Below are 15,868 nucleotides of genomic sequence, written 5' to 3'. Positions count from 1 at the left end.
GGCACAAAGACCCACTAGGTTAGCAAATTAATGCAGGATGGAGAATGAGGAGGGTGGGAAAGTATATTAGAACAGGACCAGTGGTAGGACTGGGTTAGAGAAGACACCTATGCGCCCCACCATCTGGAGAGCAGGAGTAACTCTTGCCCTGTCGCTCTTCTGGAGCCCATTGCCTAGTTAGGACAAGCGACCTCTTACTCAAGAGGTCTGTGAGTGGGCTGCATTTCCTCATCCTTATCAGGTATGCATTCATTCACTCTTTTGCTCCAAGGTGAATCACTGCCACTTTCCTTTTAAGGAGAGGCTGCACATAGGAAATGGGGGAAGGGTTCATTGAGAGCTTCTTCTTCTTCACCACGCCTTGTTCTTGCTTGGGGCCGAGACGCCAAGCCAAAAGCCGATCCCAGCAGCTGAGCTCAGCAGAGACTCTGACGGCTCTTCAAGCAGCTGCCTGATCCCTCTCGAAGCCGGCCTCTTTGCCCAGCACTTCCCATCCACTGTGCCCACAATGGCAAGGAACCACCAAGTGCAAAAAGCCAAGCTGGCCGAACAGGCCGAGCGCTATGAGGACATGGCCGACTTCATGAAGGCGGTGGTGGAGGATGGAGCTGAACTCTCCAACGAGGAGCGCAACCTCCTTTCCGTCGCTTACAAGAATGTGGTGGGCTGCCAGAGGTCCGCCTGGAGGGTCATCTCCAGCATTGAGCACAAGACCGAGGAAGGAGACGACAAGGCTCAGTTGGTTAACGAGTACCGGGAGAAGATTGAGAAAGAGCTGAAGAATGTCTGCAACATTGTCTTGGGCCTGCTGGACAAGCATCTCATCCCAAAAGCCAGCGACCCAGAGAGCAAGGTTTTCTATCTGAAGATGAAAGGTGACTATTTCCGCTACCTGGCTGAGGTAGCCACTGGCGATGATCGCAAACAGATTATTGATAACGCTCGGAAAGCCTACCAAGAGGCAATGGACATCAGCAAGAAGGAAATGCAACCTACAAACCCCATCCGCCTGGGCCTCGCCCTCAATTTCTCGGTCTTCCACTATGAGATTGCCAATGCCCCAGAAGATGCCATCAAGCTGGCCAAGACCACCTTCGACGAGGCCATGGGAGATCTCCACACGCTCAGCGAAGACTCCTACAAAGACAGCACCCTCATCATGCAGCTTCTCAGGGACAACCTCACACTATGGACGGCGGAGTGTTCAGGAGAAGAAGGGGGAGAGGCTGGTGAAGAGCCAAAGAACTGAACTTTTCAGACCGCTGAAGGATGGTAACTCCTCATTTCCTTCCTCTTTTCCTTCTACCCCTCACCTTTCCTTGCCCATCCTATTTTTATAAGATGTGGAACCAGCTCCTGAATGTTCCAGCTGGATTTTGACAGCAAAAAAAGGGGGACTGATTCTACACATGGGACTTGAGCATTTGCCCAGCCTTCTTGGTGTGTGCCATCTTTGGGGTTACTGCTGTCCCTGGGCCCTGGTCTTCCTGGTATGAGCTGCCACCCTCTGCGCAGCAGCCTCAAGCTCCTTGCTTTGCACAAACCCTTGTATTTGGTGCAGCATCTGATTTCCCAAGGGTCTTCCTTAGCTATCATGTGGGACTGAGTTAGATGTATGTATATTTTCCAGTGTTTAACTGTTCGCGCACAGGAACCCCAAACCAAAATCAACAACAATCAACCAGAAAAATGTACATTTTGTTTTGCGTGGCAAAGGTACCAAAATAGTATTTGAAGAGTTTAAACCAGAGTAGTCAGTTCACCTGTATCTCCTGTGGCACCTCTTATTCTGCAGGGTTTTCTCATTCCTGGGTGGGCCTTTGCCGAGGGGAAGGGAGCTCTTCTGAGTGGGTTACGGACAGGAGTCTCCAGTGGGCCTCCTGTTATTGTGGTGTTACTGAGGTGGTTTGCTACAGTATTCTTCCCCAATAAAAGTTAACTTTCATGCCTGCGTTTTTTTTGTATTTGTGGTCTTTAGTTTTGTTTGGAGTGTTGCCCCCTCCAGTGGGTGATAGGAAATGGGGGAGAGGATTTGGCACTCCAAGGCTGCTTGCTGGCATGCTGTAGGATAGGAAGTGGAGATCCAGAAAGCACACAAGTCTAAGCAAAGTATGCAGAGAGAGAGAGAGAGACAAAGAGAGAGAGCAGGTTGATGCATGCTAGTATGCAGCTTCTCTGCTCTTCTGAAATCACAGACACTCCCTTGCTGCAAGCTTCTTGGTTGGGTGGGGGAAAGGGGATGCCCTGAAGCAAGAGCGCTGCTCACTGAAGATGTGGCTGGGTTTCACCTGTGAAAAGGAGAGAGGCAAGGGTGGAGTTGCAGAACAGACTGAAGGAGAGGTTGTTATAGACATGAATAACTTTGATCTGGGTGGGAAGAGGAGGAGGATGCTTACAGGCACATGGTAGCTTTCTCTGTGGGCAAATGTGCTCCTTTCTGGTTCGGGTGGCAGATGAGGAACTGCTAATTCCAGAGGTGGTTGCTTTTTTGGACCTTTCAAAAGTCAGGGAAATCTTCCATTCTGACTTGTCTGCCCAAAAACCCAACTGGGCACGTGCTTTGGTATGCGCTGGGGTCATAGCAGGCCCGCCAAACCTGTTGCTTCCCCCAGAGGAAGGCCAAAATTATAACCAACTGCTGGGCATTGATGGGGAGGGAATGGCTGTAGGTTGGCAGCAGGGAATGCGCTTGGCCTGAGGAAATTCCTAGATTCAATTACCAACATCCCCAGGTAGGGCTGAAAAAGATCCCTTGGTCAGCATTTTGTTAATGCCAAACATGAGTGTAAGTCCACCTTATGCTTGTGAATGTATTTTTTAAATTGTTGTGGAGGTTGGTGTTCTTTTCTTTCCCTTGCAACATTAAAGCCCTCCAGGACTCACCATTGTAGTGCCACAAGTTCTGCTACCATGGCTATTCTGTTGCTTGTATAGAGCGGGGAGACTGGAGAAGTGTCTGGCTATAGGAACATAACCAGACAAAAACTAATGGCATCATCTGCTGAGCTCTCTGGAGGTTGGTAACAGGGCAACCGTAGCTGAATTCCACATACAGAACTCTTGTGCTACACTCAGCCATGGCAAATGTTGACCCTTGTCCAAATCCCTACTGCTGCTGGTCAGTGTAGTGAACACTGATCTCAATGGAAATGCCGTCTGATTTTGTGTAGCTCCCTCTACAAAGGTCTTGTATGGACCTTATCACACTAGAGGAATCCTGCTCAGAAACAGGATTTAAAGTAGATTTAAAGTAGAAAAAATGCAAATGTGGGAGGTTTTTCACACGCGTATCTGCAAAACAGAAATAACATGGAAATCAACCGAATGTAAAGGGGACAAAAATGACATCTTTTTACTTTCAGGAAGTTCCAAAAGTAAAAAGGTGTCATTTTTGTCCCCTTTACATTCACTTTATTTCTGTTTTTCAAAACCCCATGTGAGAAGCCTCCTACGTTTGCAGGTTTTTCCTACTTCTAAAATCTCGTTTCTAAGCGGCATTTACCTAGTGGGATAAGGTCCGTAGACATTTTATAGGGAAAGACACAGAGGTAGAGAATAGGTTTTGCATAGCAAAAGTCTCTCATTTCTATATAGGACCTGGAAATATCCTATCGAAAGTCTCTCATCCTATGTCGGACCTGCCTGAAATGCCAGGAGCCTTTGCCAGCAGGAGACAATCCTGAGCTGGATGGACCAGTGCTCCTACTGGGATCAAGGCAGCTTCTGACGTCAGGTTGGTCAGAGCGGATCAGCTACTTTTTAGGGAAGCCTATTTGCTGCTTTAGATCTCCTTAAAGAAAGGGTGGGGAACACGTGGCTCGCTTGGCGTTGCTGACTGCAGTTCCCATCTATCTATCCTAGCATGTAAATCCAGTGCTGAGGGATAATGGAAACTGCACTCCAGAAACATCTCCTGTGAGGCCACAAATTCCCCTGGCTCTGCCTCAGACAAAGACCTTCATCTTGAAAATTGCTGCCTTTAAAAAACATCTCCAGTCTTTCATTTACTCTTGCATGGAAGGCTTTTAGGAATTTACATTGCCTCTGTCATGGGGCAGGCATTTGTGAGATTACAGAAAGAGAGAATTCCCCAGAATCTTAGGCTTCTCTATTTTAATTTTTAACAAGATTTCCCCTCTAGTTTCCACAATTGCTCTAAACTGCAGTGGTTCCCAATCTTTGGTCCTCCATTTGTTTTAGACTTCAGAACCCAGAAGCTCCAGCCAATTTGGCCAACAGTCAGGAATTATGACAGTTGAAGTCCAAAACATCTGGAGGACCAAAGGCTGGCAACCACTGCTCTAAAGTGGCACTGGTTCTCTGTGGTCTCAAGGAAGTACTTAGAAATGGCAGGGAATGAAGCTGAGACCTTTTGAATGCAAAATGTGTGTTGTACCCACTGAGCCACAGCTTCTGTCTCTTCATCGCCCAGTGTTGCACTGGCTGTGGGCATCTCCCACATGGTCTTTTCCCATGCAGTGGTTCCCAAAATCTAGGCAAGTGTCCCAGACTGGCACTGACATGCAACTTGAAAATTTCTCAGCTGCTGCCTCCTTGAAGTCTGTGCCACACCCTCCCCAGTTTCACCTTAAGCAGGAACTGCCAACAAACCATGTGCCAAGTGGGGGAGTTTGAAGCAGGGATGGGCACAAGATAGATGGGGAATCAGTTAGTAGACCTCTGGGTATGTAACATTAGTTCCCCAAACATTTATGATATATAGCCTAATGACTGCAAGTGAAAGGGGAAATATAAAGAAAATCTCTGCCCCAGCTGGCATTGTGCTGAATGATTATCTCTTAACATCTGAGTTTTTGGATGTCAGTTCCCAAAATTCCATAGAACTGAGCCATGACAGCTACAGTGGTGTTCAACTGGTTTATTTCTACAGTGTGGATGCAGCCTCAGTTTACTCAAGTGTTCCTGCAAGGCAACATAGCCCAATTCTCATAAATGCTGCCCTGTGGTTTTAATTTCTCCTTGCCTGCTTACATCTTGACTGCAAACCTGTATAGCTCAGAGTAGCAAAGGAGGTCTGCATGCAGACCTGTCCTATGCTGAGCCATATCCTACCATCACCCAACTTACTGAAAGCCTCCACAGTTGCTTGAATGGCCATGATATAATTACATCAGTGCAGTGGCATCACTAGGGTAGGTGTCACCCTGGTGCAGTAATGTATGTTACACCACAGGTAGGCAACCACTCCAGGGAAGACAACATGGAGAAAGAACAGGAAAGGAGGCAAGGAGGTGGCGGAATGAGAAGTTGCAGCAGGCAGAGATGAGCACTCACCATCCCCCTCCTGAATGCGTCATCACCCTCTTCATCCCACCTAAACTCGCTGGCACACAGCTGGCCCCTCTGCCCACTGCCCGCTGATGGATATGGGGTACTGCTGCTACCCATCAGTTGCTTCCTCCACCCCATCCTTGCCTGTGGCCAGTTCCCCACTGCCACTGCCACATGCTTTGCCTTGGACTCTCTTGGCTGAAGTTGAGAGAACCCAAGGCAGTGGAGAAGCATGAAGGCAGTGGTGCAATGTCAGAAAGAGGACTCCATGGTGCCACTTCTGCCAGCACTTCCCTTTCCTGGCCAGCCAACAGTCCTGCTAGACCTGGAAGGTGCTGCTGGATGGCAGTAGCACCCACCCCTCACTAGCCGCTGCAGCAGGCAGAGGACTCAACTGGGTGCCACCCCTGCTCTGTCATCCTCGGTGCAGTCCACCCCCCTGCACCCCCTAGTGATGCCCCTGCACCAGTATTGAGACCTCCAGCACTGGTGGACCTCAGTGCTGATGCCATTATTGCCTGCCTGACATAGGCACATGCTTCTATGATATCTCCTGCCCACCAAGCATGGAGATTCAGGGGCTTTTCACTAAATGCAATGGGCTTTGGGATCTGATGAAAAAAGAAGATGCAATCAACCCCTGCAGTGACCGAAAAAAAGGGATATCCACATGTGTAAAGGAGACTTATGTGGACTTCCCTAACAGGATATCTGAGAGAAAAATGCAGGTGACAAGTCAATTTAAGAATGGACCCCCAATGTCACAACACTGCTATTACTGTCACAATGGTAAGCTTCTCAACTATGCCTTCCTCTTGCCTTTACAATATGGCTCATATCTCCTGCTCCGCATCCAGCACCTGAGTCTCCTGCCACTGAATTTTTGACCTTCACTAAACATCCATGCGAACAGGTGTGCCTCTAGAAGACATCCCGGGGAGTGGCAAGTGTTACATCTCACAATTGATGTAAGAGCAGCCCCCACCTACCCACCCACAGTGGCTGATTCAGGTGAAGAATGCCCTTGCTCATCAAATATACTGAATTGCTAAAGGAAAAATGAGCTGGGAAAGTTTCACAAGGACATAGTTGCTGACTCAGGGCATTAACCGAGGTGGTACCTCAGTGGCATTAACTGGATGTATAATGTACAAAGCACCTGGTTTCTCCAAATGGAAGGTGTTGCATCTGGAGAGACATCTCTCCACAGGGAAGATGAAATGATGGTTGATCTTGCAGCTGAACTGCTGGAATTCTACTTCATGATGCTTGTGGTTAAGGATTTTAAAGGAACTGATTAACAGTACCGGCCCTTAGAATGCACCAGTCCTTTACTCATGCATTTAAATATTTCCCTTAAGGCTATAGGTAGAGTCATACTAACCATCCTTCCCCACATAGCCTCTCATCAACCCAACAAGTTAGATTTCCCTCTGTTACTCACGCCTTGCTGTTAGGGGAACAAAGGCTGAGAAACAGAAACAGCTACATGCCTGGGGCTGCTCAGCAAGAGATGGGATAAGATTTCTCAACCACATAAATGTGCTGGAACTAGCGCTCCCACCTGGATTATTTATTAATTTATTTGGCTAGCACTGCTCCCATGTTGTCAACTAGAACATACAGAAAGAAATAACATGCATTTTTTCCTCCCCATCTCTGATCTCCATGCCATTAAAAAGCTTAGCTTGCTAAAATCTCTCTCTCTCTCTCTCCGACTCTTGCCACTGAAGATGCAGTAACAGTTAAAAACTTAAAAGGTGGTAATGTGACGTTGTGTGAAATTGTTTCGCGTAATTAGGTGATTTTTCCGGGATATTCATGGGATAAACTCCCAATCTCCTTCATGTGTCTGAGCACCATTAACTTTTGATAAAGTAGAGATTATTCCTCTATCTTGAAGAGACTGTTGCCAGCACCCAAAGCAGACCACCTATTTGATTTATTTTTTTTCCTTCCTAAAATTAAATTTAGACAATCCCAATGCAAATGCACCTCGATGTTCTCATTATTGCAACTGCCTAAGAGGTACAGAGGGCCAGCATGGTGCAATAGTTTGGGTGTCGGACTAGGACACTAGAAAACAAGGGTTAGGCATTGGTCAGACACTAGAAGACCAGGGTCAATCCAGGCTCAGCTGTGGAAACCCACTGGGTGACCTTGGGCAAGTCACACACTCTCAGCCTCAGAGTGAGACCTCTTCTCAAACCTCCTCTGAAGAAACTTGCCAAGAAAACCCCATGATAGGATTGCCATACATCGGAAACGACTTGAATGCACGCAGCTACAACAAAGGTACAAAAACCTCAGGCAAGTGGATGAAAAAACACACCCTGCTTTGATAGGCTCAACCAAAGGTACATCCTGAATATTGGGATGAAGACAGAGAGCTGGGGTGGGTTAACACAATTCCAAGCCCAAACTGCAGCTCAAAATAGGGCCCTAGATCAGAGAATTCTGCACATTCCAAAGGGCTTCCACACCCATCACCTTCATTCCTCTGGGAATCAGGGAAGCGGAGCAGCTCCTGAATTGGCCCCCTTCCTGTTTAATTTCCCCTGAAAAAATTAGGTGGAGCTCAGCAAACTCAGCTGTTACCAGGGTTTCCCACTAGTTTCAACTTGACCAATTAATTGTAGCATAATCCAGTCATGCCACCTAGGGCTATGAACTCAACTCAGCCAGCAAAACAGGGCTGGGATGTGCCAAGACGTGGAGAGGGAATGGGCAGAGGACCACACTCATGTTCCTCTGTGTTTCCACTTCAGCCATGGGTCCCTCGCTGCTCATTCTACTGTATTTCCCCTCCTCAAGTTCTCTGTACTACCCCCAACTTTTTATCCCCCCCCCCCACTTTCCTAGCCATTATTCGGAAAGAGAGAGAGAGAGAGAGAGATTGAGAGAAGATGTACCACTGAAGCAGATAAAAGAGGATGCAGATCAACATTAAATGTCCATGTGTGTGTAATTGTTATTGGTTATGTGCCTTCAACTCCTCTCCTATGGTTTTCTTAGCAAGATTTTGTTAGATAAGGTTCACCATTTCCATTTCACTGAGGCTGAAAGAATCTTACCCAGGGTTACCCAATGGGTTTTAATTTCCGTACATTTCTGTAATTCTGTACTAAGATGGCCAAATAAGTGAGAGTAAAGAGGAGCTAGATAGGACACTGACGTCCTGATAGGAACCAGTGGGAACTTTAGTCATCCCTGACTTCCAAAATTTCAGCATCATCTAGTTTTAAAAATAAAGGCTAGAAATCAGATCAGTTTTTAAAAGGCTGAAATATTTAGTAAATACTGCTTTCTTGCATCTTCTACATGACTATATGTTTGTGGCATAGTCTATGATATCTCAAGCCACACTTTTAATACGTAAGCCGCCTCGATTATCTGACAGAGAGGTGGGATAGAAATAAAAATATATATTTATTGTTTATTAAATGGATTGTCTTCCTATTTTCTAAAACATTTCCAGACATTACCCATATCTGCTGCCGTGACCTGCCTTTAACTCCAGTGATAGGCAATGTGCCACATGCAGTTCCCTGCCTATTTTTTTACAGTCCCCAACACTGCAAAATCTGTCCTTACACTGGCAAATTTTGGCAAGACCAACACTTCTGCTTTAGAGCAGAAGAGGGAATGCACACCTTGTTTTAAAGATGAAATCACGTTTGCAGCAGACTAACACAAGTGAGGTTTGTTTCAGAACAAGACACATGCTTCCATCTCTTGTTGTCTGAAAGCCGATGTCTGGTTGTGTTGTGCCCCAAAATTCAGCAGCACACAAGTAAGGATATGTCAATAATGTGTGTGCCTCTCAACCCCCCTGAAGTTGCCTTTGTGCTGTTTTATGCTTGTTTTACAGATGACAGACAGGGACATAGCCAGGATTTTAGGAAGGGGGGGGTCCAGACTAAGTGCCACCATTATAATGGGGCATGGGCGCCGTGGCGCAGCAGCATGCACCATTCATTTTTCTAATGGAAGGGTGGGGTCCAGACCCCAAGGACCCCCCCCCCCCGGCTACGTCCCTGTGGCGGAAATGAATGGGTTAAGCTATTTGTGGTATTATTATTATTATTATTATTATTATTATTATTATACATGTTCCCTTGGAGGGTGGTGTTTCTTTGGGGGGTTTTAAACAGAGGCTGGATGGCCATCAAGGAATGTTTGGATTGTGTATTCCATATGGCAGAATGGGAATGGACTGGATGGCCCTTGAGGTTTCTTCCAGCTCTCTGATTTTATTATTCTATTTTTATTATTTTATTTATATGCCATCTTTCTTCCAGAGTGGGACCCAAGGCAGCTTTCAGATAAGCTCACAGATGTATATGAGAAGAAGCTAAAAATGGCACACAAACTGAGTTGCTTTGAAATGTTCTTAAAACGATAGAGGTCAATTCAAAAGTTGGCAGGCCTAACAACTGTGCAGAACAGGTGGACTGCATTTGGCTTGAAGGGTCACAACTGGGTATATCTCTATTAATGGCACAGGAACCCTGCCAGAAAAAAAGGTAGTAACAGCTTTGTGGACAACCACTGTCAGTGGATTCAGATGGAACTAAGGATCTTTGGAAGGAGAATTGCTGTCAACTGTTGTGTCTCTGTGTATGAGTATGTGTGCACACACTGGCCATGTTGCCATGTTTTAACCAGCACAGGCAAAGGCTTTTCCTGGCATAGAGACAAGGTGATGAGAAAAACATAACTCATCCGCTTCAATTTCTGCATGTCATGCTGACAGATGAACAGGAGAAGAATGAAAAGGAAAAAGGGAGGGGAAAGGAAAGGAATCTAGCAGTGCTTTTAAGACTGATAACGCAACAGACATACATGGCTATTTCTTTGAAAGAAAAAGAACAAATTATGAAAGGCAGACAGAAAATCTCATGGCCGTAGTTGGATATGATGCTTCTGGTCTCATCATTCAACAGTCAGTGGTTTAGCATATCCTTTAACATTAGAAACTAGGACATGTGTAGCCAAGCAACATCAGAATGAAGATGGCAAAAGTTATTAACGCGGAAGGATACCCCAGTTAGGAAAGGATACACCAGTTTGCCTTTGCCTGAGCCAACTCTGAGGGCTGAGATTCTGCTCCTTCCTCTCCCCCCTGAATACAAATTACTTTTGCACTTTGAACTCATTCTGCTGCAATGGAAGTAAGCTAAGGTAAGTAGGAGACCGTAAGGGCTTTTCAGCAGTGGAACAAACTCCGTCGGAGTGTAGTAGAGTCTCCTTCCTTAGAGGTCTTTAAACAGAGGCTGGATGGACATCTGTTGGGGATGCTTTGATTTAGATTTGCTGCATGGCAGGGGGTTGGACTGGATGGCCCTTGTGGTCTCTTCCAACTCTATGATTCTACGATTCTATGAGGAGGGAGAAACCTGGACATTTTAAAGGCATCTGAAAAAGTGGAATGGCAGAGGATTAATCTGGACTGTCCCTGCCAGATTTGGAGAGTTGGAAGGTATGGTCTCGAGGCTCATATAAAGGATAGGACAGAGAGAGAAGGCTACAGAGAAAGCTGAGCAATGGGTGTGCCGGTAAATTTTCCCAGCTGGCTCTGCCTGCCTCTAGGTGTGTGCCCAGCTCTCAGGTTGACAGCACCGCACCCTCCTTTCATTGTCAGTCCTCCCTTCCTCTTCTGTATCTCAGTCCTGCTTATGCCAAAAATCATCTCTTCCCCCCAGACTTCTGGGCTGAAAGGGCCTTGTTTGTGCTCAGTTTGGAATGGATGAGTCTTGTTTCCGTTATGCTCTACAAAGCCCTTCTATCACGTCCTAGATGCTCCTCTGCATGGGTTTGGAAAGAGCCCATCAAACAAGGTGTGGCTGTGAGTCACATCAGCACAAACATTTGAACTATGCTCAAAGCCAGTAGTGAGAGGACACTGATGGTTTGTTTTCTAAAGGTGTCTATGGGCCCAAACAGACAGGCCAAAATAAAGCTGCTTTGGCTCACTTTGGAGGAGTACCGTTCAAATAACACACGCATGGCTTTGGAGCTGCTTCCAGCCTCTTAGGATGCATGCGTCATTTAAACAGCACACTTCCAAAGTGACCCAAAGCAGTTTTATTTTGGCCTGTCTGTTTGGGCCCTACATCACCATTTTCAGTTCCCCAGCATTTTCCTCTGCTGCTTCTTGAAGTATGCTGTGTCACTATTTTATTTATCATTTTATTAATGTTAATGATATGCCTCCTTTCTCTTAAACTGGCATCTCACAAAAAGATACTCAAAAAACACTAATAACAAGAGATTGGCGAAGTTACTTTTGGGATGACAACTCCCAGAATCCAACAGCTAGTGTGGTCCATTGGCCATGCTGCTTGTAGTCCAAAAAGGTAAGTAAGTAAGTAAGTAAGTAAGTAAGTAAGTAAGTAAGTAAATAGGTTTACATATTAAAACTCCATACAAAATCCCAATATCCCCTTCCCTCCCTCCCCTAAAACAGTATTAAACAATTAAATATGAAAATAATCTAAAAATCGAATAATCTAATTAAAACTTCACTCAAGCTCTGCTAACCATTAGCTTTGACTTGTTTAATCGACTGGAAAAGAGACTTTCCCCATTCATTATGTGGCAAGAATGTTGCATTTAATATGTATTTTTGAAACGAAGCCTTAAAAACAAAAAGCATCTGCAACTGGAGAGTGCAATTTCAGGCATTCTTCCTTAGCTTATAACAAGGAGGTTTATACACTATACTTCCTTGGTTTATACACTGACTTGGAAAACCAGAAACAAACAAACAAACAAATAAATAAATTCACCCTGGGAGCCATTAAAGTTTTGCATTCAAGGATTTTTCCTCTAATGTTAACAGGTTTGGCCAAATGTTGGTGAGAAGTAGATTATTTTGCAGCAAGTTGCTCAGTGTGTGTGCTTTCATCTGAACCTGAGATACAGTTATTGCTACTAGAAATTATTTGTTAAGGCCTGTCTTCTGTTGTGAGTGTAAGTATACTTTCAAGTTAGTAACTCATTCTGTTGCCTGAAGCAACTCTGGGAACAGCGGCCCTGCGAGGTGGGGCAGACTCAACAGAATTCTCACAGTGTTCACCCATTCGGCTACAGCCGCATTCCTACTTACAAATAAATCACTTTGCGATCCAAATCGAGCATGGTTCACATCACACAACATTTCCCCCCACTGCATTTTCTTGCTGCAAAATAAAATAAAATAACCCACCTGTGGTTTACATTGACAAATGAATCAATTCAAAATGGACCCATGTTATGCCCAAGATTGTAAGGGCAACCTGTTTATCCTGAGAGCGTGTAATGAAAACCTCTCCCTCCGTGGACCTATTCACAGCAAGGCTGAGAAAGACATTGAGACACCAAATTTGGGTTTAAACACCATGCATGTAACATTTATTGAATCACACAAGTAACACAAACATTGATTATCAAGAGCTCTTTCACTCACACATTCATACAATACTCACACACACTTTCCTTCCGCCGAACATTGATCAGTTGTTCTCGAAGGCTGGGGATGACACCGTTGCCGCGGATGGTGCCAACAAAATGGAGATGAAAGTCCAGGGTCTTTATACTTTTTCTTCTCTCTGGCTCTTGGCTGCTGAAGTCTTGCAATATTGCAGCCCATTACTCAACTTCCTCTTTTGGGAGGACAGACAGGTTGTTCAGATCAGTCCGTGTTCAAAGCAACTCGTTCTGTTCAAAGTTCTCCATTGTCCTGTCAGTTCCTCATCATGGCGACTCAGGAGAGAAGGTTCTTCCCGGTCATGGTTCGTCACACCTGGACGGCACCCCGCTTCAGCTTCCAAGTTTTCAGACTTTCCTCGCCTCGGTTGCCAAATACTTTCGTCACATCAATGCTCTGCACGGAACCATCTTGTTTGTTCCTTTAGCTATGTTTAAAGCACAATTCCTTGGTTCTTCGGTTCTTCAGCTCTGGGTTTAAGTCAGAACTCACTCATTCGTCTTACATACACCCCCTCTTGATAATCAATTAATTCAAAATTGATTGTCACAAAGTTATTGCTATAAAAGGTTACATAAGCTGGTTACATAGATTGGTTAAATGTAATAATGAGGTATGTGTGATAATACTATGCGGTATATTGTGTGAAAAGGAAAGAAAGAGAGAAAAGAAAACAATAGCACACCCAATCATGATTCATAATGCAAATTCATAAGGCAAATTCTTCTTCTTTCTTCTTGGGTATCACTGAAACAATACTACGTTGACATATGCAAATTAAAATTGGAAAACAACAGGTTATCACACAAATCATAACCACCACCATAGCTATTACCATAAGGATTTCCTTTTACCCATACAGCAGATGGCCACAAATCACTCAGCCATCCAAAAAGAGACCAATTCTCTTCTGTGTCTTTAACTCCTTCAATATCATTTTACAAAAAACCTTTTGCAGCTAACAAATAATCTAAGGCTAATCTCTGCTGCATTATCATTTGACTTAATTCTTCGATTTCAGATTGTAACATTCATACTATTTCTCCAGTAGCATTTATTGAATTTCCCAGTCCGTAGGCAAGTCACAGTATGCTCTTCCAATTTTCTTGTGCTATCATTCCCAGATATGCTCCCAAAGTGAGAATTCCTGTGAAAGCTCTTTTGACAGCCCTCCCAATTGATGTACCATCTGACAATCAATATCTATGATCACAGTGTCAGAGCAATCTGGTCCTAAAACCCCACCACAGGCATCCCGCTTTCGCCTAACTTGGAGATCCTGAGACTTATATACAAGAACTGGAAAAATCAAGTATCCCACCCCTACACATTAATAGTTTCTTGGATGAAAATTGGTAGTCCATTTGTCAAAGAAGAACCATATGTTCGGGTCTCGAGGTTGCCCACCCGAACATATGCTTCCCTGTCCCAACCCAAACATAACATTCCCATTTACACGAAACATTGGGTATTTTGGATACCTCTTGTTCAATTCAGTTTGATTTAAGTCTTCTGGCATATAACTTTGATTATAAGTTCTATACACATAAAATTTATTCATAAGTTCTGGATCCTGAAGGGCTAAGTCCGATTTGCCCCTTGGAGGTCTTTCCATCTCTTGCTTCCTGTGATTTAATCCTAGAAAAGAAAATATACAACCAAACACGCTTGTTATTTTTCAACGCAATATACTTTTATCTGGTTTCGGTGGACCCATTTCGGTTTTCCATCTTTTTCAATTAAATAATTGGTAGGCCATATATGATCCATTATGATATATGGCCCCTTCCACTTGGGTCTCAGAGCATGCTCTTTTGGTCCCAAATGGAGGTACAACACTTGAGTTCCAAATGGTATCATTTCTTTTAACTCATTTTTTTTTCATGATCCAAATCTACAGTTTCATTTGTTCTTACTGTATTTGAGTTCATACAAATTGCACGTTTTGACTGTTTTCAGTCTGTTTTAATGTCATCAAGTTTATATGTCACATTGATTCTTTTATTTTATAATCCAAAATTTTATATCCTGACTAAAAATTTGTATGAACCCACCATTTCAATCTTTTTATTTTTCAAAATTTTTTCTATAGTTCCCATATAAAGCTAATATAAACTAATGATGTAGGTGCGCCCACATCTCAGGTTTAGCAACAGCTCAGGTTCAGCGCAGCAGCAGCAGCAAGTATAACCAGGAGCTGAAAATCAGGAATAGCTGAAGCAAAAAGCAAGCAGGAAGCAAGCAAGAAGCATTTTGGAGGATATAACTGAATGATTAAACTGACTGTATTTGAGTACAGTATCCAAGACAGAAAAATATTTTTTGCGTTTTAACCGAAACCTGTTGAGGCAACAATAGATCAGATGTCCCGGTACCTCCTATATTCTGAAAAGAACATTATAGTGAGCAAATAAAAAAAAATACAAAAGGAAGAACAAAAAAAATGAAAGCTCTGTATATGCATTTTATATTTTTATATCTTTAAAACCGAATATGGAGCCTCTGCTCCCTTGTCTTGAACTTTATCCCAAACAGGAAATTTTATTTATGTGTACCTTTAAATTATACCATCCATATAAATATTTTACAATTTCAACCCCCCCCCCCTTTTTTTTTTTAAAGCCATCTCTTTCTCTTTTTCATAGTTGCTATCTATTACTATATATGGAGGGGGTACCACTTCTTCATCCTCCCCCTCTTGTTCTTTTAACATTAACATCAAAACAAAATTTAACATTAAAAGAACATCTATAACTGTCTATATTTTAGCATCTTGTGCCCTCATATCATTATTAATATTTCCTCTTTTTCCCTTGTTTCTGATGCGATTGTCTTATCTTCATATCCTGAACTGAGCAGCAATTTAAAATAGGATTTGTCCTACTCACAGCATATATCAAAGGAAAGGGGAACACACACAAACCCATAAACTCACACACTCACACACTGTAGCCGGCTAACTTCACACACTCACACACACAGCCATACTGTCATTTTCTCAAGGTAAAACATAATACTCTAGAGTCAATTTTTAAACCAAGCCCATGGTTTTTCATATATCAACAACACAAAAGCAATTCCAATAAATAACATAAAACACACACA

General features: G+C 43.8%; 1 protein-coding gene across 1 annotated transcript; it reads left to right on the top strand.

Moving 5' to 3' along the window:
* Positions 1-390: 390 nt before the first annotated feature.
* On the top strand, positions 391-1,951 carry SFN (stratifin). Its single transcript, XM_089478817.1, has one exon. The coding sequence runs from the start codon at positions 509-511 to the stop codon at positions 1,247-1,249; it is 741 nt and encodes a 246-aa protein (XP_089334943.1). The 5' UTR covers positions 391-508; the 3' UTR covers positions 1,250-1,951.
* Positions 1,952-15,868: the final 13,917 nt, after the last annotated feature.

This window comes from Sceloporus occidentalis, unplaced genomic scaffold, assembly GCF_023333645.1.
Source record: "Sceloporus occidentalis isolate IW3139 unplaced genomic scaffold, rSceOcc1.0.p SCAF_13, whole genome shotgun sequence".
NCBI lineage: Eukaryota > Metazoa > Chordata > Lepidosauria > Squamata > Phrynosomatidae > Sceloporus > Sceloporus occidentalis.
This window is presented reverse-complemented; position numbering and strand designations above follow the sequence as displayed.

Bases quoted from the DNA above. Each gene is read 5' to 3' on its own strand.
- SFN (XM_089478817.1), top strand. From the start codon at position 509: ATGGCAAGGAACCACCAAGTGCAAAAAGCCAAGCTGGCCGAACAGGCC.